The 25518-nt window shown below is 36.8% G+C and overlaps 5 protein-coding genes across 6 annotated transcripts; 1 reads left to right on the top strand and 4 right to left on the bottom strand.

The window, feature by feature from the left end:
- Positions 1–19: 19 nt before the first annotated feature.
- lrrc14b (leucine rich repeat containing 14B) lies at positions 20–4473 on the bottom strand. Its single transcript, XM_079259045.1, has 3 exons — positions 3829–4473; positions 3045–3673; positions 20–1223 (listed from the first exon to the last, which is right to left on the bottom strand). Exons 1-3 carry the CDS (start codon positions 4102–4104, stop codon positions 554–556), a joined length of 1575 nt encoding a protein of 524 aa, XP_079115171.1. The 5' UTR covers positions 4105–4473; the 3' UTR covers positions 20–553.
- Positions 4474–5929: 1456 nt separating this feature from the next.
- On the bottom strand, positions 5930–11979 carry LOC306769952 (protein naked cuticle homolog 2-like; the record flags this gene model as incomplete). The annotated part of the gene is made up of 7 exons (XM_079258719.1): positions 11857–11979; positions 11700–11726; positions 11544–11620; positions 7909–7963; positions 7665–7741; positions 6151–6240; positions 5930–6070 (listed from the first exon to the last, which is right to left on the bottom strand). Exons 1-7 carry the CDS (start codon positions 11879–11881, stop codon positions 5930–5932), a joined length of 492 nt encoding a protein of 163 aa, XP_079114845.1. The 5' UTR covers positions 11882–11979.
- Positions 11980–14305: 2326 nt separating this feature from the next.
- On the bottom strand, positions 14306–16779 carry gatad1 (GATA zinc finger domain containing 1). Its single transcript, XM_079258875.1, has 5 exons — positions 16358–16779; positions 15792–15914; positions 15645–15704; positions 15273–15456; positions 14306–15183 (listed from the first exon to the last, which is right to left on the bottom strand). Exons 1-5 carry the CDS (start codon positions 16535–16537, stop codon positions 14993–14995), a joined length of 738 nt encoding a protein of 245 aa, XP_079115001.1. The 5' UTR covers positions 16538–16779; the 3' UTR covers positions 14306–14992.
- Positions 16780–17579: 800 nt separating this feature from the next.
- Positions 17580–19674, top strand: chrac1 (chromatin accessibility complex subunit 1). The gene is made up of 3 exons (XM_079258283.1): positions 17580–17790; positions 17943–18069; positions 19543–19674. The coding sequence occupies exons 1-3, from the start codon at positions 17638–17640 to the stop codon at positions 19620–19622; spliced, it is 360 nt and encodes a 119-aa protein (XP_079114409.1). The 5' UTR covers positions 17580–17637; the 3' UTR covers positions 19623–19674.
- Positions 18755–24681, bottom strand: LOC306769610 (uncharacterized protein). Of its 2 annotated transcripts, XR_013771705.1 has the most exons (4): positions 24528–24681; positions 23294–23845; positions 20165–21306; positions 18755–20002 (listed from the first exon to the last, which is right to left on the bottom strand). XR_013771705.1 is itself a non-coding variant. In XM_079258282.1 (3 exons), exons 2-3 carry the CDS (start codon positions 23836–23838, stop codon positions 21165–21167), a joined length of 687 nt encoding a protein of 228 aa, XP_079114408.1. In that variant the 5' UTR covers positions 23839–23845; positions 24528–24681; the 3' UTR covers positions 18755–21164. The 2 variants fall into 2 exon arrangements, 1 of the variants encoding a protein (XP_079114408.1); XM_079258282.1 differs by having other exon boundaries at positions 18755–21306.
- Between the last annotated feature and the right edge of the window lie 837 nt (positions 24682–25518).

Below are 25518 nucleotides of genomic sequence, written 5' to 3'. Positions count from 1 at the left end.
TTTTGGCCATAAAAACAGGCTTTAAGATGATTTGATTTATTTGTATTGGTACAATGAAACACAATTGTGCACTTATTTAACTGCCATCTGACATGTTGCAAGATTGTACTGTTTACAATTTATATACATAATTTATCATTAGTATGGACTTGTGAGCATTTACAACCAAACAAATAAGGTATCTTATAGACCAGTAACTATCACAGTTTGTAAAATAATCTGCACAGCACAGCTGTTTACAAACTAGGAAGAGGAACTAAAAGGTACTGGGAGAAGATGATTTGCCAGAGAGTTCAATTTAGCTTATTGTATTTACTTTCAGTTTTGGCATTCAGTCAAAAATGGATTAGAAGTGACAGTTTTATACCTCTAAGCCAATGAAGCTTCCAAATAAAGTCCAAAATAAAACCTCCCGAAGGAACCCCTTGTTGACAACTTAGCAAATATAGTTTTGCCTGGTTTAAACATCTTTTCCTGCACAAGCCAAGATGTATTTACAAAGTTTGAACTTTATACCCTTTTCTTTCAACCCACTGATGCCTCATCAGGTCCCTTACTGGGCCTGTGATCTCCTGTTGTCTACATCAGTTATGGTGCCAATAAAGTTCCCAATTATGTTGTTGAAAGATTTCAACATGGACACCCCTAGCTCATTGCTAGTTTCATTTATGTCTGGATCATAGCATCCCATCAGGGGGGTGCACACCTTAACATTTCCTCTACCAGCATTTTCTAGGATGCCTAACAGCTGGCTCCTAGTCTCCTGAAACAACCCCTTGTTGTAGTGCTGCAAGACTGAGTCATCGAGAGGATAGGTAACATCCTCTGCGTAGCATTCACGGGGTACAGGAACCTCTATGTACCTTAACTTTGGAAACCCTGCGGATAGTATGGAGAATAGCCTGCGCAGGGCTGCAGAGGTCAAAGGGTTTCCCAGGAATTTAAGTTCTTCCAAGCCTTGACAGGGGGCCAGAACATTGATGAATGTGTTTAAGTGTTGATCCTTAATATCACACTCCTCGAGAGTCAGGCTTGCTAGCGTTGTGGAACAGCGACTCAGCAGCTTCTGGAAAGGTGTGGAGAAGGAGCCAAAGATGTCATGTCCACTGATGTCCAGCTGAATCAGTGCCTCGCTGTGAAGGCTGTTGGCCAGGTATGTCATATCCAGACGGTTCAGGCAGCAATTGGCCAGTTCCAGGACTGTTAGTGGTGTGTTGAGAGGACTGCGTAAGGCAAACAGAAGAGATTTGGGTTGCAAACAAGTTACTGAGCACCAACCATTTTTAATACTGTTGTTGCATAGTTGAGGGGGGAAAAACAGGACAAATGTGTATTTAGATTTCTTTAAGTTCTTTAAATTAAATCTGATTCCAGAAAGGTTCAGAAAATGTCATGTTATTGGTGTACATTTACACAGTTGGTTTCATCATCCACTGGGGATTCTAAAAAATTTCTCAATGAAAGGTGATCATTGGATAAATTAGAATTTCTCAAACTAGCCATAATATAAAAAAAACATTGTTTGGGGTTTAAGTCTTTGCTCCATTTTCCTTTGATCTGTAAATGATTTCCATCAGGTTTATGATTGAACCTCTTCTTTCTGTCCTCACACTGGCATTGTCAGCAGCTTTAACATTAAAATACTTTCCACTGCTAAACAAGGTCCTTAAAGCTGCATGTTCCTGGAATCCTTGTTGAGATCAATCATTTAGAGGTGCGGTTCCCCTACTGGGAGGCCAAGTCATGATGAGGGGATGAAGTTTTTAAACAACTAGTAAAACATGGACAACTTTGTGAAAGTGCTAATGGGCAAACATAAAACAAAGTAGTGAATCAACCACCATTTCAACAACAAAAAAAGAAACCAAATCCTATGAAAAGGAATATCCTGAAGAGAGACAACAGTGTGTCCTGGCTGAAAATATAAAAAAGTTGATTATCTCAGAAATAACTCAACTTGTGAACAGCAGTTCTATCAAAGCAATATCTATCTTGTCAAATGCACATCTAACCTCATATTATTCCAAATAAAAAAGGACACTCAGACTATATGAGAGGAATCATACTGACTGCCATTTTCAGCTATTTATCTGGTTTAAACTGTGATTGAAGAACAATGCTTTGGCCAGATAATATTATTTCCTGTAGATTTCAATGTATGTTGTAAATTCCTTATAACTGAACAAAATGAAAACTAAAAAAAAAAAACATTCAAATCAAATGAGCCAAAAATTGTATTCACAACAGTATATATGCATTTATACATCACAATGTCTAAACTTAGAAATATTAACAATGCACATGTCTTTGAATGCTAAAAAGTTTATAAAGATTTCAGACAAACATCTGCTCTCATCCAGATAACATCTGTTTCAAAGCTTTTTTTTTTTTATTTCAGCAAGACAACGCAAAACCACATCCTGCAGCTATTTTCATGGCATGGTTTCCCAGCTGAAGAGAAGATGCTGAACTGGCCTACCAGCAGTCCAGACCTTTCACCTACAGAGCACATCTGGTGCATCATTAATTGAAAAATCCATTAAAGACGACAATAAACTCTTCAGCAAACTCCACAAACTTGTAGCCATGATGTTCAGATGTCTTCAAACTATTCTGAAAAGAAAATGAGATGCTCTACCATGGTAAACATGCCCATTCCGACTATTTTGAGACCTGTAGTATCACATTTGACAGTAGCTCAGTTTGTGTATACAATTATAAAACTCCTCAGTTTATCTGTTATGTTTGTTCTGTTGTGAATAAAATGTTGACTTGTATTATTTGAAGGTCTTTTAGTTTAGTTTGAATTTTCTTCAAATTTCTTGAAAATATCCCAACTTTTCTTGAATTTGTATTGTAATTGTTGTAGGGGAGCATTACACATATGCACAAAAAGTTTGGGAACCACTGATGTGGAGGATGTCAAAGCTCTTGGTGCTGTCGTATGCATGCAGCATGGACATCAGAGTCAGTATTAGTGCCTCTCAGGACACAGAAATTTAGGAAAACAATGACTTTGAGTTTCCATCTTTTAACAGACTCACCTCAGCAGTCTTCGAAGATGTCCTGTGAGTGTAGAGAACCCAACGCAGAACTCAGTGAGGGTGCTCAGCTGTGCCAGCAGATTACCAATTGTTGCCAAGAGATCATCATCATCAGAGCCCAGCCTCCTAATATCTAATGCTCCAGCTGGAAGAGTCAAAGACTGAAGTTTGGGGAATTCTACCCTGGACAGCAGTACCTCCAAGTGCATGGCCTCCAAGGGAACATTGTGAACCACCTCTAGCTTTGTGATGGATTCAGGCTCAGCCAGGCGAAGGACATAGAACAGCTGCTTGAGGGCAAGAGAATCAGCTCTAAAACTAACAAAGTGAATTTTTAAAGGACAGTAACGAAGGAGCAGGAAGGCCTGAGCCACCAGCTCATAGTTGCGTCCCGTGACGAATCCGTTCAGATAGACGTCGACAGATGTTTCAAATGCACCGCGAGACACATCACTGGATTGCATAGCCACCATTGTTTCATAGCACATTTGAGTAAGGAGCTGGGTTCTTGCCCATCGCCCCAGCGTGGACCTGCATGGGCAGACCTGGTGCTCAATGTCTTTTAGGGCAGTCAGGTCCACCACATGTAAGCGCTTGGAATAAGTTCTCGGAGGAGACAGCACATAATCCTTTGGAGAAAAAAAAAAAGAGAGTCATTTAAGTCATTCTTTTGAGTTAAACAATAAAAGAAAGTAGCTGTAAGTAATAATTAAAGAAATACCACTGTAAACTTGAAAATGTGATTAAACATAGTAACAATATAAATTAAAGCCCTTTTAGGTACCTTTAGACCGGTCAGAATTGCTTCTAGACAAAGTCGGCAGGTGCGAGAGGTGAGGTCCACATGACAGTCGATGGTTTTTCCCAGAAGTCTTTGCATGCTGAGCTCATGAAGAGGCCACATCTGGACCAAAGCATGCAACAAGTCAGCTTGCTCATGGAGGTAGCAGGCCTTGAACAGAAGTGGGTAGAGGTTAAAAGATACACAGCCCAGGTTCTTCAAAGCACCTGGACCAGTCTGGACGAAGAGTTCAGCTGCAAGGAAGCGCAGGGACTTCATGTTCTAAGACTTTCTCCCCGAGTTTTCTGTACCAGATGGTTTAGGCTGAAAGTTTCTCTGTTGAAGATGAGAGCTGCCTTCAAACAGCTCTGTGTTGCAGTATTTCCCCTCAGCAGCCGCCGCTTTGTTGATATTCTCTCTTGCTGACAGTCCAAGTGTTGTGTTTGTCTGGGACAAGGCTTGCTGTGGCGAGGCAGGAGCAAGCCATGGTGGGGTCTTGTGATAGGTAAGAGGGTCAAAGTTATTAATAGAAACAGCTGTCTCATGTCCTTCGTCAGGCATGGTGTCTATTTGCAACTTTGCCAGAGAGATGAGTAGCAACAACATTTGAATCCTGCTAGGAACCTTTTCTATTTTGAACACAAATTTGTGAAGCCTCACAGTTGTACTATAATACAACTGCTAATAATATTAAAGAATAATATTATTATGAAGAATAATTATAGTTTACTAAACATAAAAAATTATGAGTGCAAACTTTTTAACCAGAAATGTTTCACTAAATAAGTAACTTGAAAAGATGAAAACAAAAAATTATTTTGGTCTGAAAAATTGACATTTAAATATTTTATTATCATTTCACATTTGCTGCGATGGATTGGTGACCTGTCCAGGGTGTACCCTGCCTCTCACCTCCGAAGACTGCTGGGATAGGCTCCAGCTGCCCCGTTACCCTTAATCCGACTAACCACAGCAAGCCTTGTCCCAGACAAACACAACACTTGGACTGTCAGCAAGAGAGAATATCAACAAAGCGGCGGCTGCTGAGGGGAAATACTGCAACACAGAGCTGTTTGAAGACAATGAATGCATGAATGAATTTCACATTTGTTTAAATAAGAAAAAAAGCTTCCATAAATCAAATTTGTTGCCATAGAAGAAAAAAACACTAATCAGATTCTATTGTTAAAATATGAACATGCAATGATCTAACAAGTGTTCAATAATAACAATGACATGATCTTCGAGGTTACAGGTTGCAGGATTTAATTTGGATTAAAGTGATTTATCTTGACTCCATTAAATATTTTGATAAAGATGTTTTTTAAAGACCTGCTCAATAGCATTTCACATTCAAAACTATTGTATATATTATGTAGTTATGAGTGGTGGTAGTGATGGTGATGATAATGCTCATGGTGATGATGGTGATCATGTCTCTGGGCCAGAATGACCTCGCAGGTAGAAAGAAGGTTAGCTATTTGACTGTCTCTTCCTGGCTGGAAGTGGAAGCCAGGGTGTTTAAGGGGTGATGTAGATTGTTGCTCTCTGGAATAAAGTCTCTTGCTGTGGGAGTGCTGCAGATGAGTTTTGGTTGGATTGCACCATGAAGCTGGGTGTTGGCCATGCATCTTGCAGGACTTTTTATCTCTTCTACTCCTCTCTTTCTTGAATGACTTGGTTTTATTTTCAAAAAACTGTTGGAGAGACTCTCTGGGTATGTATTTCTCTCTAATTGCCACTGGATGGTGCTGAAGAGCAGAACTAACTTCTTGTATCACATGAGAGGATGAATCTGAAAGGAAAAAGTGGAGGAAGGATCGAGAAAATAATACAGAAGCTTTTTCAGTAAAGAACTTTTATGGATTTAATAGTAATGGAGGAGTTTCTTTACCTATATTGTCAAACTTTGAGGAATAGTTTTCAATTCCTGCTAGATCCAGGTAGTGGTTTCTGCGCTCAATGTTTTCTCCCACACAGTAAAGACTTCTCACTGGTTGTCCTTGCTCATGAGATGTACTTTGCACCTCCTCTGCTGCTGTTTACATTGTGAGAGAGTGACAGCGTTTCATATAGTTTCTAGAGTCACAGTGGAAATTGAAATTTAATAAATGTGTTGTGTCTTGCCTGAGCAAGGTGAGGGAGTTACAACCAGTTTGATCTTGAGCGGTGTGGTTCTGCCATAAGGCTGCTTCACTGCAGCCTCAATAACCTCATACATGGAGAGTATCAGACTGGACATATCCTTCAAAACATGTACATACATTTGCTGTGAAAATACTTTCACAATGAATGATGAAAAAAGAAAACAGAACATCAAGTTACCTCTTTTGTGATCTTGCCCGAGGTGTCGAAATTGTACAGTGTGAAGACCCATTCCTGCCCAGGTTGCGGTGCCTCATTATATTCTGTGTCCTGTGTCAAAATGTGTATATATAATCAGACTAACAAAATTGTTTTTAGGGTAATTGACACTGTATTAAAGAATCTTGACTGTGGGGTTTCTTTATACGTCTCATGGTAAAACACTTTTTCTAAACCATTTTAAATATGTGGAATATGTACATACAGACGACAACAGATGTGTGTGTGTGTGGTTTTTTTTTTGGGGGGGGGGGGGTCAGTTCTCTATGAAAGATTGTGTGGGACAACAGCTCAAAATTATGTTTCCCAGCATAGAATTTGGACATTTATTTGCAAACATAAAGCATATTCAGAAAACTCTGTACGCATAAGTCAAGACTGAAAATGGTCACGACTTAAGGCAGAAGTAGAAATGTACATGTAGAGAAATGTTGGTTTCCTCTCTGGCTATTTTACAGTAAGGCAGTGGAAATATGACAAAACAAAACATGAGACTCTACTGGAATATCACGGATGACCCTCCTTCTAGCTAAAGAGGGAAGTCAACACATTGCCTGTTAGTAGTGCACAGTTCAACAACCAGCATCTGTGCTGATATGGGAATGTTTGGAGCAAACCACTTAAGCAAATTACATTTATGTAAAGGCCTCCATTGAAAATGTATACAGGCTTTTGAGCATGAAAATGCCAAACTGTTCTGCATGTATCACAAAAATATGTTCCAACACAATAGGAACCAAGGAGCTACTCTGGCCTCCTACAGTCCAGACATTATAGACTACATGAGAATTCACAACATAACATAACATACGTATATCTAAAATCCTACAATTTGCCAAGCAAAATTGGAAAATATTTGTATTATCAACCTGGCCAGTTTAAAAAAAAAATCTGATTGCTCATTTAAAAATAAATACATACATAAAGAATTTAAATTTTTCTTTTTCTTGTGCTATTTTCAATAAAAACAACCTTCATGTGGTTCGCAACAGAGCTGTCACAATTTTGAGTTTTTACTTCCTGATTGTTGTGGCTAAAAATATTTACAGTAATGAAATTTCTTCAGTTAATTCTGAAGAAATATATGCTGTCAGAAAATGAAATTATTTTTTTATTCTTTTGTCTCTTTTTTTCATTTGTCCAGTAATCAATCTGCATTCAGTAAGGTTTTGATTCTTCTCTTTATCTGAGATCAAATCATAATATTATTGTATTTGCAACATTTCCTAAACATTACATTGTACTTCTATAATAATTAACATTAATACTAGTATATTGTGACAGTTTCCAAATGATCTTACTCTGCTTTGATTAACATTTTACAACACTTTTACAACATTGATACAAATATAATTGATTTTGTGAGTAGATAAATAAGATAGAGAGTCCGAACAATCTGAGGAATACTTGAGTTGTTTGGAAACAACATGTTGAACGTGCTGCTTATTCTTCAGAAAAGAAAAAAAAAGACTTACATTATTATAAATATTCCTCTTCTTTGTTTGTTCCCTGAACTGGAACTTGTCAGGTGTTTTCTTTGGGGGTAGAACCACTGAACAACAACAACAACAACAACAACAACAACAACAACAAAAAGTAAGCGTTAGTATAAGGCTAAAATGCAACTGATTAATTCAGTGTTTAACTTAATATGTTTGAACATTGATAAACCCTTTAAGGAGAACATTGTCAGTATAAAATGCATGGCTGTCTACTCACCCTTGAAATTGCAATTATGTTCAGACTTGACTTTCTTCATTTCCACATACAAGTTCTATCAAAAAAAAAAAAGAAAAAAAAGAGTGTAAATACCAAAGAGGAGTGTGAAGGAGAACAAGGGAGGAAGCAATTAAATAATTTTCATGTCCCCAGAGTGAGAGAATGTAAACACATTTTTTTTAGCAACTGTGGACTTTTTCTATTGTATGTTTGTACTCAGATCTTTCTGATGGAGTGAAGCATTGCTTCGAATCTTTCTAGGTTATTCATTCACATTTCAAACAAACAAGAATGAGACAACCAAAGAGGAAGGGCAGAGTCATTTTGTACTGTTTCGGCCTTCCTCTTTAAGCTGCAACCGGGTGACCTCTTCTCCTCCATCACATCATATAACTAACATGAACCTGTAGTTTAATACACTTTCTTAACTGTTCTGGGTCTCTAGCACTGGTTGGTTTTGGATATTTTACTGTTCACTGTATAGGGCTGTATTGTTTTCTGGTGATAATTTCTTCTGCAAAGCAAGACAGGACTGGGAGCACCAGCATGAAAGTTCTTATCTACCGCCAAAACAATTCATCTCCAGTGTCACACTGAAGCACTAGCAGATGAGAAACAAAAGGAACGATAAGACAAGTGCACCCTCATACCCACATAAGTGTTCAAATGCACACAACCTAACCTTCCTTTCACGTTCACCACACTCAGCCTGTGAAGAACTGATGCTTGGTTTGAGTTCTACAGAAAGATGGAATGATGATACAGGTAAAAGAAAGGTGCATTTCTGGTAGATGCAGTATCCCTCCATTTTATTCAGTTTTCTCCTTTATAACATCTGAGCCATTCAAGCTGTTGCTCTGATATCAAGCTGCTAAATCTTTCTTTATGTAAGAAAAAAAAATCAGTGAAGCCTATTTTCTTTCTAAAATGCAATGCAAAAAAGGTTTAATAATGGAAACCAACCAAACAAATAGCAGCCTAATATGGAGTCCAAATACTTGAGTAATAATGATAAGAGGCATAGAAGCCATTTCTCTCTTGTAATTACCTTTAAAAACATTATGTTGCAAATAAGCAGGCCTGTGTGACAGATATTTGACAGGTGAGTATGTAAGCACTGACTTACTGGGGCTTTATACTCAATTTTTATTGCCTTGACTGTGTGAAAACCGTCACTTTGTGGCATTCAAACACTTTAAGTATAATGCTGTTGCAAAATTTAAAAGCAAAGCTCAAAACAGACCAGATGCAGGTGAAACTATTTAGAGATAAGATTACATACGCAAAGAAAAGTATTCACAGCTAAAAGTACTTGTGTTGGGGAGGATGTCATTATTTTGGCTGGAAAATCCAACCACAGGAAGTGTTCTGGCATTAACGAGTCCAGAAACTCCACAGCTCTTTAAACTTCTTCGCTGAGTCAACATCTTCTTTCAAACTGTAGGACTTTCCAGAGCCTTCACATGCAGTACAAGGCAAATATTGTCCCAAGCTTCCAGTCGGAGTCTATTAATCTTAAAACATGTTGTGTCAGTAAAAGATCAAATCTTGAGAAAGAGGTGAAAAGGGCATGTCGGCTGCTAAACACGTTTGGATGGATGAGTGACTTTGTTGTGTTTTTGAAAGCCTATAAGAACTCTTTACTTTGACAAAAGAAAGAAAGACAGAAAAAATGTATCCAGGACCTTAACATAACTGCTTCACTAGTAATGAAGCAGAATACATGTAATGGCTTTCGCTCAGTCTGCTGAACACAACTCTACATGCTTCCCCACCCCTCCTCACATCTTTTCCACACACTCCATCGGGCTAGAGAAAGAAAGCAGTAACAGATGTGGAGTGTTTGGTTTTTTTTCAGGAAAGTTGGGTATAAAGACCATGCTATGTGGATGGAGGGTGGCAACCTTGTATTTCACAAACTTGGAAGTCTCTTCACAGAGACGGAGGAGGAAGGGTGGGGGATTAAATAAACAACAACCTCTAAACATGTCTGATGTCTCCTTGAAGTGATGTGAGCAAATACTGTTTGTCCCAAACCTCAGAATAACTGAAGAGAAGCTGTTGGCACTGAAATAAACCAGTTTGACCAGGCTGCTCCTCTGTGTTTGCTGCTTGTTTTTCTGCTGTATCGCGTAGTTGTTCTTAAAAATATAAAGGTAATAAGATCATTTTGAAAAAAAAAAAGTGCAAAAATAGCTTCATAGTCTACCTCTTGTGTTTCAAATAGCTGTGACTCACAACACCTATTAAAGTCACTTTTACCAAATGCAGCTACACTAAAAGGACTACTTATATTACATTAAAGACATAGGAAAGGAGACTAAAAGGCTCAAGGAGTGAACTAGTGAAAGAGACTAGTGTATAAGAGCTTCGTGTCAATAATATAAAAAAGAAATTCAAAAAGATTTGGAATTAGCCAAAAACAGCTTATGTTTTCTTTAAAATAACCACAGACTGAAAACATGCAAAACTTCACCAAAACCCATTTTTAATAGTAACTGCAAAAACACAAAAAGTTGCCAAAGTGACAACAAACTACTAAACAGGTTCGTAAAACTGATACATATGTCACAAATAAATAAATATGAAATGTATGCAAACAATAATAACAAAACAAAACTAATATAATCTGAGACATAGACTTTTGGACTTGTGTCTTGCATGTGTTATGCAGGGTATGGGGTTTTACAGTCTGCATATTACAGCAACGCTCCTCCTTGGCTTCTTCCTTTTGACTTTCGATTTTGATTAAAAAAAAAAAAATTAAAAAAAATTAAAAAAATAAATATATATATACATATACATATATATATATATATATATATATATATATATATATATATATACATACATATATATATATATATATATATATATATATATACATATATATATATATATATACATACATATATATATATATACATATATATATATATATATACATACATATATATATATATATATATATATATATATATATATACATACATATATATATATATATACATATATATATATATACATATATATATATATATATACATACATATATATATATATATATATATATATATATATACATACATATATATATATATATATATATATATATATATACATACATATATATATATATATATATATATATATATATATATATACATACATATATATATATATATATATATATATATATATACATACATATATATATATATATATATATATATATATATACATACATATATATATATATATATATATATATATATATATACATACATATATATATATATATATATATATATATATATATACATACATATATATATATATATATATATATATATATATATACATACATATATATATATATATATATATATATATATATATATATATATATATATATATATATATATATAAAATTCAAACCATCTGCAGATCCGCAAAGTGCTTTAGAGTCTTAGCTACTTCAACAATGTACCAGACAGAAGTTGTGCCTGCTAATGCAGGCACCCCCACCTAATTTATTCTTACTCTACCAATTCAACATTGCAATGGGGAAGAAAACCAATATCATCAGGTGAGTTCATTGGCTGTCAGTAAAATATATAAGAGTATGCATTTACCTCTGTTAGTTTAGTTTGGTTTATGCCGTGCTCCATCTCTCTCTGACAGGTCAGCACGCTGGAAGACAAGCTACCACCTGCACAAAGTAAAAAATGTTAGAAACACCAAAGACCTCCACTGTATATGTAGGAGACATTATCTTTGTCGACTCTCACCTTCCGGGCTCTGTCTTCGTTTCGAAACTGTTTAAATAATGATAAAAATGTCAAAACTTGAAATAAGTTTTCTGTTTAAAAAAAGAGAAAGAAAAAACGAAAAAGAGGGGAAAAAGAATAAAAAATTGCAGTTCGTGCATGAGATTATATTTCTTACCATGTTTGGACAGGAATTTGCCCATGTCTTAATCAGCTAACGTTGTAAACAGCACTGCGCAGTAAATGTTGGAACAGGGTCCATCAGGATACGTTCACAAAGTGAGCTCCTTCACGGTGAAGTCCTCAAAGAGTAAAGACGCTGAGCGAGATGATTGACTGTTACGTGCTTCCGTTTTCGGTTCCACGCTTAACCTGTTAAGAGCGTTTTAGCGTTGTGCTGTGATGTTGTCTATACTTTAGCAAAATTATTCTAGTCTCATTATTAAAGCGTGTTTACGCATTTGTGATCAGTGCTAGATGTACAGCAACATTGTGACCTTCAGTAGAAACAAAAAGAGCATGACACCACTGAATTGCTACGTTAATGTTTGCACTATTTTTTCCAAACAGCCTGCTAATATATAGATTTCATAATCAACAGGGTATGCAAAAATAGAGGCATTTTTAAGTTGATTCTTCAGCTTGAACTGTGATAAGAAACTGTAGCTGACAGGAATTGAAGGAGATAAGCAGATGTCTGGACAAACAAGTTTTCAAAGGCTTCTAGGAAAGTATTTCTCAGCCCTGGTCCTCAGAAACCACTGCTCTGCATGACCTCAGGCCTTCAATGGCTCATTAGTAGGCTTGCAAATAACTTCAGAGCAGTTTAGTTATTCTCAATCAGTGGTGCTGTTTTCGGGAAGGACTAAAACATGCAAAGCAGTACAGATATATGTAAGAAAATTAGAATATTATGAAAAAGTTCAACATTTTTGTCACTTATTTCAGAATGTGAAACTATATATTTTATAGATCTATTACACATAGAGTGAAACATTTCAAATATTGAATCCTTGAAATTTTGATAATTGTGGCTTATAGATAATGAAAACCCAAATTGCTGTGTTTCAGAAATGTAGAATATTGTGAAAAACTTCAATCTTACAAAGTCATGGTGTCACCCCCTAATCAACTAATTAACTCAAAATACCTACAAAGGTATCCTAAACCTTTAAATTGTCTCTCAGTCTGGGTCAGATGGCTACACAATCATTGGGAAGACTGCTGACTTGACAAATGTCCAGAAGCCAATTTTTGACCCTCCACTAGGAGGGAAAGCCATAAAAGGTCATTTCTAAAGAAGCAGGTTGTTCACAGACCGCTGTGTCCAAGCATATTAATGGAAAATTGAGTGGAAGGAAGAGATGCACCAGCAAAAGGCAGAAACGCAGCCTTGGGAGCATTGTCAAGCAACATCCATTCAAGAATTTGGGAGCTTCACAAGGAGTGGACTGAAGCTAGACTGAAGCTGGACTCTGCACATCAAGAGCCACTATGCACAGACGAATCCTAGACATGGGCTACAAATGTCCCATACCTCGTGTGAAGCCACTCCTGAACCAGAGACAATGACAGAAACATAGACGCATCTCACCAAGGTTAAGGAGAAAAAGGACTGGACTGTTTCTCAGATGGAAGCAAATTTAGCATTTTATGTGGAAATCAAGGTCTCAGAGTCTGGAGGAAGAGTGGAGAGGCACAGAATCCATGTTGCTGGAAGTCCAGTGTGACGTTTCCACAGTCAGTGATGATTTGGAGAGCATTGTCATCTGCTGGTGTTGCTCCATTGTGTTTTCTGAAGTGCACAGTCAACGCAGCTATCTACCAGGAAATTTTACAGCACTTCATGCTTCCTTCTGCTGACAAGCTTTATGTAGATGCCGATTTTTTTTCCCAGCAGGACCTGTCACCTGCCTACACTGCCAAAGGTACCAAAAGCTGCTTCAATGACCATGGTGTTAATGTGCTTGATAAGCCAACAAACTCACCTGATCTGAACCCCATAGAGAATCTGTGGGGTATTGTCAAGAGGAAGATGAGAAACACCAGACCCAAATATGTAGATGACCTGAAGGCTGCTATCAGAGCAACTTGGACTTCCATTATACCGGAGCAGTGCCACACGCATTGCCACACTGCATTGATGCAGTAGTTCATGCAAAAGGAGGTCCAACCAAGTATTGAATGGAATGGAAATGAAGCCTGACATTTCTGTATAGAATATCCTTTTTTCATTGATCTTATACAATATTCTAATTTTCTGACACTGCATTTTTGGTTTTTGTTACCTAAAAGCCACAATCATCAAAATTTCAAGAAATAAATGTTTGAAATGTTTCACTTTGTGTTATGAATCTATACAAGATATGGGTTTCACATTCCAAAATGAGTGATGAAAAATATTGAGCTTTTATATAATATTCCAATTTTCTGAGATCTACGTTTAGTCTCCAAGGAACAGGATTGACACACTGGTCTAGGAGGAATGCCAATAGACAAGCACTCACTGGAAATCAAAAGAATCCTTTTTGACATCCTCATTAATAAAAATCACCATCAGAGGTTTACAAAGAGCATCTCACTAAGTTTGATGGATGTAAAAACAAAAGTTTAATCTTAGAGCAGTGAATGCAACATACCAATGAATGTGATGTAAAGGATACATTTCTTTTCTACGACTGGGATGGCTTGATTTTACATTTGGCTCATGCCAAAATCAAGGTCCTTGCTGTAATATAATTATAAATTTGTGGATAAACCACACATAAATAGCATCTAAGGCAGTTCAAGAATTTCACTAAACTACAAAATGCTTGCTGGAAAAATAGACAACTGTAACAGAGCTAAAAACAAACAAAAAAAAGACCATTATTTTATTATAATAACCCAACAGAAGCTGAGAGATTAACAAAGGCCTTTTTCCACTTTTCTTTTGAACATATCGGAGATGTAAATATGAAAAGGAAAATACAACGTACAATATTGAATAAATTGCTATTTTAGCATTTAAACCATTGTCTTAATCACTCATTTACTTACTTGAGACTAAAGATTGTTGTTATTATTTATGTTTTAAAGTATAATTCAAAATTAGTAGTAGATTTTTTTTATTATCACCAAATACAAAAGTTATATTCCAATGCTCAAACAGTGTAACTCATTGGTACAATAGCTGCAATTGCTTTTCCTCTTTTTTTTCAAGTTGCCTTTAAACTGAAATAGCTACAATGGCAATTGCTTTTATTTTCATTATATAAACACAAATGTACATTAATCTGTTTAGTGCAACAGAATAAGTTCATATCACAGTCCTATTAACTGCAACTGCTGGCAGACTCTTTGACAGTGAGTGCTGGTGTCGGTCCTATGTGGGTCCAGATGTAGCCTTTTTCAGGACAGATAGGGATAGTAGGAAATGGGGAACTCCGTGACTTGAAATATTCAGAAGGTGCATGACACACGAACTCCAGGAACTCCATCTTTCTGGGAAGATCCTCTTCTGGACCTGATGCACAACACATTGTTCTTAGCAAAGTAAAACACATCACAAACATCAATGAGGAAAAAAAAGGGTTAATCTGGATAATTACTCACCAACAATGTATGTCCCAGGATCAAATTGGTCCTTTGGGCTGGCCTGAGTGGGAATGAGCCATGTAAGTGCTGCACTCTTTTCACAGTACTGGTCCTGCACAAATCCTCTGATCTGGGCATAGTAAGACTTCCCATCCTCCTCATCTGTCACCTTGATCACATCACCTGTCTGGTAGTACACACCCTGTGGACACAAAACAGGTAAACTCACACACAAATGTTTTTTTTCCCATCTGTGGACGATTGCTCTGACTGGTTCGCTGGAGTCCTAAAACATTAGAAATGGCTTTGTCACCCTTTTCAATACTGGTATATTTTCATTTCACAGATACAGAAAGGCTTTGTCATGCTTATTTAGAATGAACAGCATACCTTATAAAATACAGATTCTGACGTGATGATTGTTGCTACAGATTCTGGGGCTTTGATTGGCTGTGGAAGAGATTGCAAAGGTAATCAATTCCAACGTTATGTTGGGTAAAAAAAATAAAAGAAGACTTCAATGTATTTTTAACTTACATTTTTAAGTTTAAATATGTGTCTTCTTCCTTTTCCTTTTGTTGACACTTTCTTTTCAGAGGCAGGAGCTTTGTACTTGGTGCTTCTCAACCGCGCAGACCGTCTGTGGATCTCCTGCTTAGACTTCAAACATATTGAAGACATTGGACTACAGCTCACACTTTAATTAAAAGTTTATAGTATCAAGGGCTTCAGCTGACCACAGCTGGAATCTGCAATGTTAATATGCAGATAATCTTGTTTATTTCTGTCTAAACACAATGTAGGATCTTTAGAGCAAATAATAATAAAAAAGAGCAATGATATATATACATATAAATGAAACAAGTAGACTGTGATGTCTTCCAGTACTTACGTGAAGCCACAAACATACAGCAAACGTGAGATGTCGTGAGGACGCTTTTTAGCCCTCGGATTACATATGAAGCTGCTGCACTACTTAAACATATATTCCTGCAGTAATCTTTCTCATATCTAACAACAAACCGAGACTAATCTGTACGAAAGCAAGCATACTTCAAACGTAACCCCTGTTGATGAAGCATCTCTTTTTCAGTATGACTGACCTGCTTCCCCCCGCCATTGCTGGGCTGCGTGCTGCAGGACAAGGAGGGCCCCGATGCTCCGCCGCTGATGCTCTTCCCTGTGCAGTTGTTGCACAGTATTTCCCCCTGGTTTCCTTTCTTCCACATCGAAGAAGAGATCGTCTTACAGACAGCACAGCACGGTTTCAAACCCAGAGGCATCGTTAAAGGTCATTAAACGACTTCAGCCAAACAGAAAATGAATACAAACTATGTTCAACAATAAGATCCGCAACTGACAGCGTATTATGAATCCCCACTGACACAATTCCACTATATCACACCAACAGCGGGACTGGTATTTACTTTCTGCAACATTTAGGACATTTTCGGACAGTAAACGAACAACAAAGAAAATGGGAATGAGTAGAAAACCGGTAGTGTTTGTTTATAGGGGCAATTTGTCGCCATAACTAGCGCCAGTACTCTTCTTCGTGTCTAAGATCGATTCTTCTTCTGTGGTAACAATATAAGTTGTATGAGTACAGCGCCACCACGAGAACTTGTGAGAATAGAATCACTCTTTTCTGTGTGGAGAGAGAGAGAGAGAGAGAGAGAGATGGAGAGGGAGAGAGAGATGGAGAGAGAGAAAAGATAGAGAGAGAGAGAGAGAGTAAGAGAGATGGAGAGGGAGAGAGAGAGATGGAGAGAGAAAAGATAGAGAGAGAGAGGGAGAGAGATAAAGAGAGGGAGATGGAGAGAGAGAGAAAGAGAAAAATATAGATAGAGAGATGGAGAGGGAGAGAGAGATGAGAGAGAGATAGAGAAAGAGACAGAGAGAGAGATGAGGGAGAGAAAAAGATTGAGAGAGAGAGAGAGAGAGAGAGAGAGAGAGAGAGAGAGAGAGAAGTAGTTCAAAGATCACAGTGGACAATATATATCGGTATATGTACTTATGTTTATATTTCTATTCACGGAGAACTATTAACTGTACTATTAGTATTAATTAACTTTAACTTTAACTATTACCTGTAGTTAAATTCAATATGAATCCAATCCAATTATTTTATATCGAATGTAATGTTTGAAACTATAGACTGTATTTAAATAAGAGTTTGTTTGAAAGGGACAACAAAACACACATGGTGTTTGTTGTCCCTTTCAAACAAGCCTGTTCCTATAGCTTCTCCACTCCAGCAGGTGGCGCTGATTCAAACTGAAGGCTGTCAAAGGATTTCATAAAGATGAGGAAGAAGACAAGCGTCACCATTCAAAACAATACTTGAAGTTTCTTCTGGTTGACTGTCGCTGCGCTTTCTAAAATGTCTCAAAATAATCCGGACAAAGAAGACCAAACATCGGGACCCAAAAAGATGATCTCCCTGCCAATTTCCAGGGTGAGACTAATCATGAAGAGCTCTCCGGATGTGTCTAGCATTAACCAGGACGCTCTCTTCCTCACCACCAAAGCTACAGTAAGCTACAGCTTAATGCTACATCATCGGTTCCTTCAGCGATGCTAACCTGTTCGCTGCTAGCAAGGGTTAGCATTGTTAGCTGTTTGTTTACTGAAAATTTAACTCTGTTGAAGATTTGCAAGTTGCTGATTTGCTTTGTGTTATTAAAGGAGCTGTTTGTCCAGCACTTGGCCCTGTCCTCGTTCAACAATGGCTCTGGGAAGGAAACTAACAGTCTGTCATACAGCGATCTGGCTAAAACCGCAGAGGAGACCGAGACTTTCCACTTTCTCACAGGTGAGATCCACTACACAGTCACTTTGCAAGATACACTTTAATATTTCGTAAATATTCCTCTGTTTCAGGAAGTATCTTTCAAGATTAAAGAGATTTATTTATCACATGTTCTATCATACATGTACAACATGCAGTGAAATGTTTAACTGAGTCATTCTCTGGACTGAGTGAAAGAATATCAAATGAAAAAAAAAGTTTGTAATAATGAACAAATTAAAATAGAAATAAAACAGTGCGACAATAGAAGCTAAATCAAACTTCAACAGAAGTATTTGCAGTTTACAGAGGTAAATAAATGTGATAAATAAGTGGCCTTGTGGAGATTACAGAGCATCGAATGTAGATTTCAGGTAAATGCTTCTGCTGAGTCTGTGTTTTCAGGTTGCAGAATAATTTTCCCTGTGCTCAGCATCTTGAACTCAGTTACTGGGGTTAAGAGTCTTTTAGGATTTTTAACAGCCATACTTCGGCTGCATGTTGTGGAACTGTCCTGCCGAAAGGGCAGTTCAGTTCTGATGCATCACTCTGCTGCCTTAATAACCTTCTGTAGGGCTCTACTGTACTGAGAACTTCTGTTCCTTGATATACTGAAGAAAGAAATTGCGTAATTTCTAATATAGCTGGTAACATACAGTTGCTTTAATACATTAGGGTATATAAAAATGATGAACATTAACATATTGCACAATTTGAAAAAATATTTTATTCATAGATTTTAAAAAATGAAACAAGGGTGATAATGAATATAAGCAAAAACAGTAACAACAAAGTATTATTAGAAATACTTATTAATAAAACAATGAAAAACTTACTCACACCACAAGTTGCAGCCTCCAAAATGATTATAAAGGGATCCAAATCTGTTCCTGATTGGAACACTTTTAACAAAATGTGCCCTTTGTAACATGATGAATTCATGCAGAAAAAACATGTTCGACCAAACTAATATATGCTGGACTTATTGAGCATGACTACAGCTTGTGCTTGAAGGGGACATACATACTGGTTAGAAATTGAGTTGTTCCGACGTTATCTTACCCATGAACAGTTCCTTAATTAATTGAACAGAAAACTATGCTACATATTTTTACATCATAGTATTAAAATTATCATATTTAATAACATTTTTACATTATATAGCAAAAGAGCATTTCATCCCTCCCTGCACGTTGTCCCTTATTGTATGGTTTTGAATGTTCATTATCTATAAAATGATATCTTAACTATTGTTAAAAAATGTATTTATGTTATTGAACAAATAGATTTTTTTGTTGATGTTACCTCAAAGCCAATCTTTACAGTAACATTTCTGTAACGCAATGGTTTAAAAAACATCTGAAGGTTCCTGTATTTGAGTTGGTATCATAGGAAAATTTTGCTTTTTTTTGTGCAATCTATAGAAATGTACTCAGAAGCTTTAAAAAACAGTTTTAATACACCATAACGTATCAAATTTTTTCTTTTACCTGACAGATATCTTACCAAAGAAGATCTTGGCTCGAGAATATCTCAAGTCTTTGGAGCAAATGCAAGAAGAGGAAGCAGATTTTTAGAAGAATGGCCTTCTTGCCCAGATGGGTGTCATATGTACATGTCCTGCCTCTCACTAAGAGCCAAGTGGTTTTCAGAAGAGACACTTTGAAGTCCCTCTGTGTTTCAAAGAGTTCATGTAGAGGTGTAGGTCAGAATTAGAGGACACTGGACTGAGAATAAACCCAGAGAATCAAGCAAAGACTCTGAGATCAAATGCAAAGAAAATGGGACACACGGTCTTAGAGTATTGAATTAAATAATTGTTCTGAGTAAATAGAATGTGTGACATTGGCTTAGAAAGGGCAGAATAAGACAGTTGCAACTCAGTCAAATCTTGGATTTTCTGTGGAATTGATTTTCCGTTCAAAGTGATTAGTTTTTTGTGGCTAAAGCAGGGATACTCAATCCTTGTCCTCAAGGACCGGTGTCCGGCAGGTTTTCCAAGTGTCCCAGTAGCAACACACCTGATTCAAATCAATGTGTAGGTAACAGACATGTGCAGAGCTTGTCTGAGTCTGAGTCAGGTATGTTCCAGCAGGAACACTTGGAAAACCTGCAGGACACCGGTCCTTGAGGACCAGGGTTGGGGATCCATGGGCCAAAGCACTCCTGAGGCCGATAAATGGGCCAGTATGAGTTTGCATTTTAGCAACTACAGCTAGATTGCCTGAGGGTTTTCTGGTGGCAGAATCTTAGATTTGATGCATGTTTTGCTTGAACCAGGAGTTAAATGTTTCCTGTTCGCAGCCTGCAGGTTTACTCCATGTACAAGATGAGTACCTGGAAATTCTTTCCAAAAAGCTGGAGCACAGATGTCTCCACACCTGAGTTACTAACTGCCTTTAAAACATGATTTTTGTGTATGCATTATTTTTGGAGATATTGAAATTGATTTCGAAGTCTAAAATATAGATGTTACTCATAAGTTAAACATATTGAAGAATATGTTTATTTCAGCTCATGAATACTTGAATGTTATTTAAACTAATCCAAAGTAAACATACCGTTTTCTCCAGTGTAACTACAACACAACTGAAGATATGAACTTTCCTAATTAAAAAGTCACATTCAGACCACTAATGTGAATTTTTAAATGTATATAAGTTCAAATTAATCTTCACAATGTATTTGCAATTCTGTGATTTAGATTTGATATGAAAATAAAGATAGGTGCTGTTATGAAAATTGTGTATGATCTCAGTCTTAAGAGGTGTGTAATTACCATTGTGAAGGCTGACAACTCACTCATTCACTTCACAATTTTACAAGCATCTTGCAGTTTTACTAGAGGTTTAATATGATAATGAAATCTCAATATGGTATGTGTTTGCAAGCAGCGTGTTCATCTTAACTTTGCAATAGTGTGAGGCTTATACGCCTTGACTAATTCCAGGTCACACATTTTACTTTGTCAGGTGAACCTCTGACATAAAGTACATATAAAGTTTTTTTTTTTTTTTTTTTTTAAATCTCATTAACAAAAAGGATGCATGCATTAGCTACAGTTTTTGTACAAAAGATTTGTATATAAATACTGTTCAAATAAGAATTGCCAAACGCTGTCACTGTAGGATGAGTTTGCTGAGTCGAACCTGAATATTGAGGAGAGTCTTCTCTAACGTAGAAAACTGCATCTCCAGGTGGTCTGCCATGTGCCCTCGGCCATCTATAGCATCCCTTGTATTGGAAAGGCGCTCCTTCATGCTATACAGGGTGATAAAACCACAAGTAAGACTTTTTAACCCAGCCTAACAAAGAGTTTATTTGTTCATGTTTCCTCTCACATCTCAAAGGGAAAACATGGAGTTGAATGCTGATGCTCTATAGCTGTTCTAGAGCCAGAGCCTTCCCCCAGCCAGATGTCCAGACAGCTGACTGTTGGAAAATACTTGAAATGACTCAGTTTGTCTGGAAGTCCTCTGTGTTACTTTGAGGCCAAACAAGCAAAACTGATCCAGGTTTCCTGGGTCTCTTGCTATGAACACTTTGCAGCCAGCTGAAAAGGTAACTGCTGTGTAAGGTCTCAGATATTTGCAAAGGATATTACATTAGGTAAGCATGTCAAACCAGTGATGAATACATACTTCTGTATCATAACAGGAAAATGAAAAATATTAATATCTCCAACACTTAGTAAGACACTGCACTGTTCAAACTGCTTTTTGATTTTTTTTTTTTTTTTAAATTGACATTTTTTTCACAAACATAAAGCAATGACTCAAAAGAGTTTTGGCTGAAGTGAAACACCTTTTAAAGCCAAACCAAATTACAACTTTGTTACAACTTAAAGCAGCAAGGCTATAGCTATTTCAGAAAGAACAAAATAGTTTGAAAGTATTTTACAGAGTAAATTCTCAGTAGTCAGACTTGCATTTCTTCCATTAATTCCACTCAATTGACTTAATTTATGAAATGAGACAAAACATTGTTTTAAATACTTTAACTGATTTAGAGCTTTTCAATGTATCCTCCAGGATATTCCACACATCTACACCTCTAACTGGGATACATCTGCCTTTTGTGTTTGTTCTAACTGTACTTTTTTTTTTTATAAACATGAATTCCTCTTGGATTATAGCAGGTCCCTCTGGATTTAAACCTTTGTTGAATACAGTCAGGGAGCTCATTGTTGTGAACTTAGCTATTGTTGTGCTAAGATGAACTAAATCCCTAAATTTTAATATATTTAGATCAATGCTTGGCAAAGGCATAGTGCCACTGATACGGTTGAGAGTTCATCTGATAAAATCACCTCACACAATCCATCTCTAATTCTTTAAAACGCACACAAAAAAAGAGTATCTGCACTGAAACACTGATCTCTCAATATAGGCTGTCAATTTTTGCATGGCTAATTAACATAATAATGTAAAAAGACTTCACCTTACCAGACCTTCTCAACATCTGTTCTTTAATCTCATGTGATTATACTATAGTTAGTTTATTTATCAGGGACCATATGAAAAACATTATCAAAAGATGCCTTACACCAGATTTAGCCTTAGGATATGTCCATATTTTGAACAATCTTCAATGGCATTCTTAAATATTTTGCTCTGACGGTACAAAATAAAAAGCTGTTTGTTAGTCTTTTTATTTCATACTATGGGATTAATTAATTGATCTAATCCTAGAAAACAAAACAAACAAAAAGAAACACACACCAACATGTCTGGAAAAGCAAACCTTAACTAAACTATATTTCTTATCCATCCCACTTCTGAAGATCTGCGCTGCCTGCAGGTTAAAAATAGGACAAGTTATATGAAAATTCACACCACAAAAATGGATGAGAATCTGTACAATGATTCTAAATTATTTATTATAAAATTATTATTTATAATGATGTATAGTATGTTCTAATTCATACAATATATGAAAAATAAACTGGTGCTGATGAAAGATATTCTGATCCTTGGCCACTGAGCTGCTGCTCGTGTTTATTTCAATCTGTCATTACGTTCTTTGGTTTCAATGAGGGATTTTGTACATTTATTTGAAAGGAACAACAATCAGTAGATATTTTATTAATATCTGATTTGATAAATAAAGCTAGTAAAAGTAAAAGGAATTAAGATATTTTAAAAGGTAAAACTACTGCTCAGCATCAAAGAGGACAAACTATGTTACTGAATGAACTGCTTGTGGTACCTGTTGGGTTTTCCTTCACAAAGAAGAATTATTTGCTCACCTTGTGAGGACCCCTTGCTCTTTCCCCTCTTTCCTCTTCTCCTTCAGAGAGACAAACACAGTCTCCATGGTTTGCATTGTTTCTACAACACTCTGGTGGTCTGAGCGGATCCCCTGCACCTCCTCTCTGGCTTGTTGGTTATAAGAGATTCCTTCCTCCTCCACCCCGCTGGAGGTGGACACAGCCTGCAGGGCAGCTCTATTCTGCAGAACAAGCAGACGGGACTTTGAAAACTCTTCAGGTCCTGCTATGTTTTCCCAGCAGATCGGAGGGGATGGCGGCAACCAGAAACGCTGTGTGCAGTTGACTTGTTTTTCTGGGGACTCTGTTACAAAGGGACTGTCACCCGGAAAGCTTTGGAGCAAGTGCAGAAGAGATCCAGAGCCCCACTCTCCATCTTCTAGGTCTGGATCTCCTGATGCTTGCTCAGTGGGTAAAGGAGGAAGAGGACCTGCTGGTCCTGAGTCCTCTCCCAGGGAATAGATAACAGGCAGAAAGCAGCATGATAAGCAGAGCCAGGCCCTGCTCACTGTCCAGCAGAGCATCTCCAAACTGGAATAAACAAGAAGCATAACACATGATTAGATTTGCTGGCATTGTGACAGACAACCATAGACCAATACTGTTTTCACTGACATAAAGCTGAGGTTAAAATCTGTCACAGAAACAAGCAATACCATTTTTAATTTAAAAAAAAAAAAAACAAAAAAAAACAAAAAAAAACCCCCACACAGTTCCAACATTACACTTTTAGCACAAACTATGTTTAAAGAATCAACTCAGATCTTCTTGACCAATAATTTTCTTTCAACAAAAAATTACATGAATGAGAGAGATTCTTTAACTCCTTTACCCACAAAACAGATGATGTCATGTTGATTTCACAGATGTACAAAGAACAATAACTCAACGATACTTCATCTAAACTTTGTTATTACATACTTATTCATCACGTAAGCCATAAATGACATCTTTGCACAAATTATGGGTTGCATGCAGGAAAACATGGAATAGATTCGTGTTTTATTTGCACGGGAGTTTAATTGAAGTTGTAGCTTCGGAGTTGGCATAAAAAGGATTGCAACGTAGCGAAAGCTGCTGAGAAAAACAGGCTTTTCGCTTCAGCGCGTTCAATAAACAAATATTTCCATAACTCTTAAAAGTTGTGAGAGACTAATGTCTGTGTAGTGTGCAAAAAAAACAAAAAAAAAAAACAAAAGAAAAATAACCTTACCTTGCAGGGCAACAACGACAACAGAGCAGTCCGTGTGTGTCGCTATATGTGTGGATGTGCGTGAATATGTGCGCGTGCACTGGCGCTCATTTGGAGCCTGAAGTCGTCGGAAAAAATGAGTCGACTGCAGCCTGTTAAATACAATCTGATTCACTTTTTCACCGGTTGCAGCAGACTCAGGAGCCAGGTTTTCCCTTCAAAACAGCCCGCAGAGGGAAATGTCTCGTCGTGTTTAGTAGTGCAGAGTCTTAGCTGAATAAAGATGTCTGGGCTTTTCAACAGTTCATCAGTACACTTGAACTGACCTCTGTATCTGTAAGTTCTTTTTTTCTACTTTTCTTTTTTCTCTCCCTTTCTCTCTTTTTTCTTTCTCCTTGTAAATGAAAGTACTGGAGGTGGTGGGATGCTTCTGGTATTTATTAGGCGTTTTACAATGTCCTAAACAGGAAGAGCTGTGGGCTGAAATATGGCCAAAATTCAATGTCTTAAAATTGTGACTGATTTGCCGCGCAAATTTAGCCTGTACACAGAACAAGCTGTTTTAATACCATCACCAGCTTTAACGGGACCACTGTGTTCACCTACTTGCTGTTTAAAGACAAAAAGTAATAAAATTGTCCAAAAACAGGGGAAGTTGTTAGTAATACAGACCATATGAGAGTTTTAAGCCTTTTGGTTTGTCAGGGAATGAATTAATCTAGTCTGAGGTTTACACTCTGACATAAGCAACAAGGAATGGGACATATTTTGGCACAAACAAGTGAGGGTGTTGTAATGAGGGAGGCAGTGACATGAGGCACAAAAGACCAACCTCTGAGACTGAATGTGTTTGAGGATTGTCTCTCTCTCTCTGTGTGTGTGTGTGTATGTGTATATATATATATATATATATATATATATATATATATATATATATATATATATATATATATATATATATATATATATATATAAAAGCACATTTAATAAGAAAAATAGCAAACCAATTAAA

Source organism: Telmatherina bonti (genome assembly GCF_933228915.1).
Source record: "Telmatherina bonti genome assembly, chromosome: 19".
In the NCBI taxonomy this organism is placed as follows: domain Eukaryota; kingdom Metazoa; phylum Chordata; class Actinopteri; order Atheriniformes; family Telmatherinidae; genus Telmatherina; species Telmatherina bonti.
Note: the sequence above shows the minus strand (reverse complement) of the source record. Positions and strands in the feature narration are given on the sequence as shown.

What these genes read in the sequence shown, in the direction of transcription:
- lrrc14b (XM_079259045.1), bottom strand. Translation starts at nt 4,104, where the DNA reads ATGAAGTCCCTGCGCTTCCTTGCAGCTGAACTCTTCGTCCAGACTGGT. An exon ending in CAATTCTGACCGGTCTAAAG is followed by an intron (nt 3,674 to 3,828) that starts GTACCTAAAAGG and finishes TTTTCTCCAAAG; the next exon opens with GATTATGTGCTGTCTCCTCC. An exon ending in CATCTTCGAAGACTGCTGAG is followed by an intron (nt 1,224 to 3,044) that starts GTGAGTCTGTTA and finishes TGCCTTACGCAG; the next exon opens with TCCTCTCAACACACCACTAA.
- gatad1 (XM_079258875.1), bottom strand. Translation starts at nt 16,537, where the DNA reads ATGCCTCTGGGTTTGAAACCGTGCTGTGCTGTCTGTAAGACGATCTCT. An exon ending in GCAATGGCGGGGGGAAGCAG is followed by an intron (nt 15,915 to 16,357) that starts GTCAGTCATACT and finishes ATATGTTTGAAG; the next exon opens with TCTAAGCAGGAGATCCACAG. An exon ending in ACATATTTAAACTTAAAAAT is followed by an intron (nt 15,705 to 15,791) that starts GTAAGTTAAAAA and finishes TCTCTTCCACAG; the next exon opens with CCAATCAAAGCCCCAGAATC.
- LOC306769610 (XM_079258282.1), bottom strand. Translation starts at nt 23,838, where the DNA reads ATGCTCTGCTGGACAGTGAGCAGGGCCTGGCTCTGCTTATCATGCTGC. An exon ending in GAGCAAGGGGTCCTCACAAG is followed by an intron (nt 21,307 to 23,293) that starts GTGAGCAAATAA and finishes CACCCTGTATAG; the next exon opens with CATGAAGGAGCGCCTTTCCA.
- chrac1 (XM_079258283.1), top strand. Translation starts at nt 17,638, where the DNA reads ATGTCTCAAAATAATCCGGACAAAGAAGACCAAACATCGGGACCCAAA. An exon ending in TCCTCACCACCAAAGCTACA is followed by an intron (nt 17,791 to 17,942) that starts GTAAGCTACAGC and finishes GTGTTATTAAAG; the next exon opens with GAGCTGTTTGTCCAGCACTT. An exon ending in GACTTTCCACTTTCTCACAG is followed by an intron (nt 18,070 to 19,542) that starts GTGAGATCCACT and finishes TTTACCTGACAG; the next exon opens with ATATCTTACCAAAGAAGATC.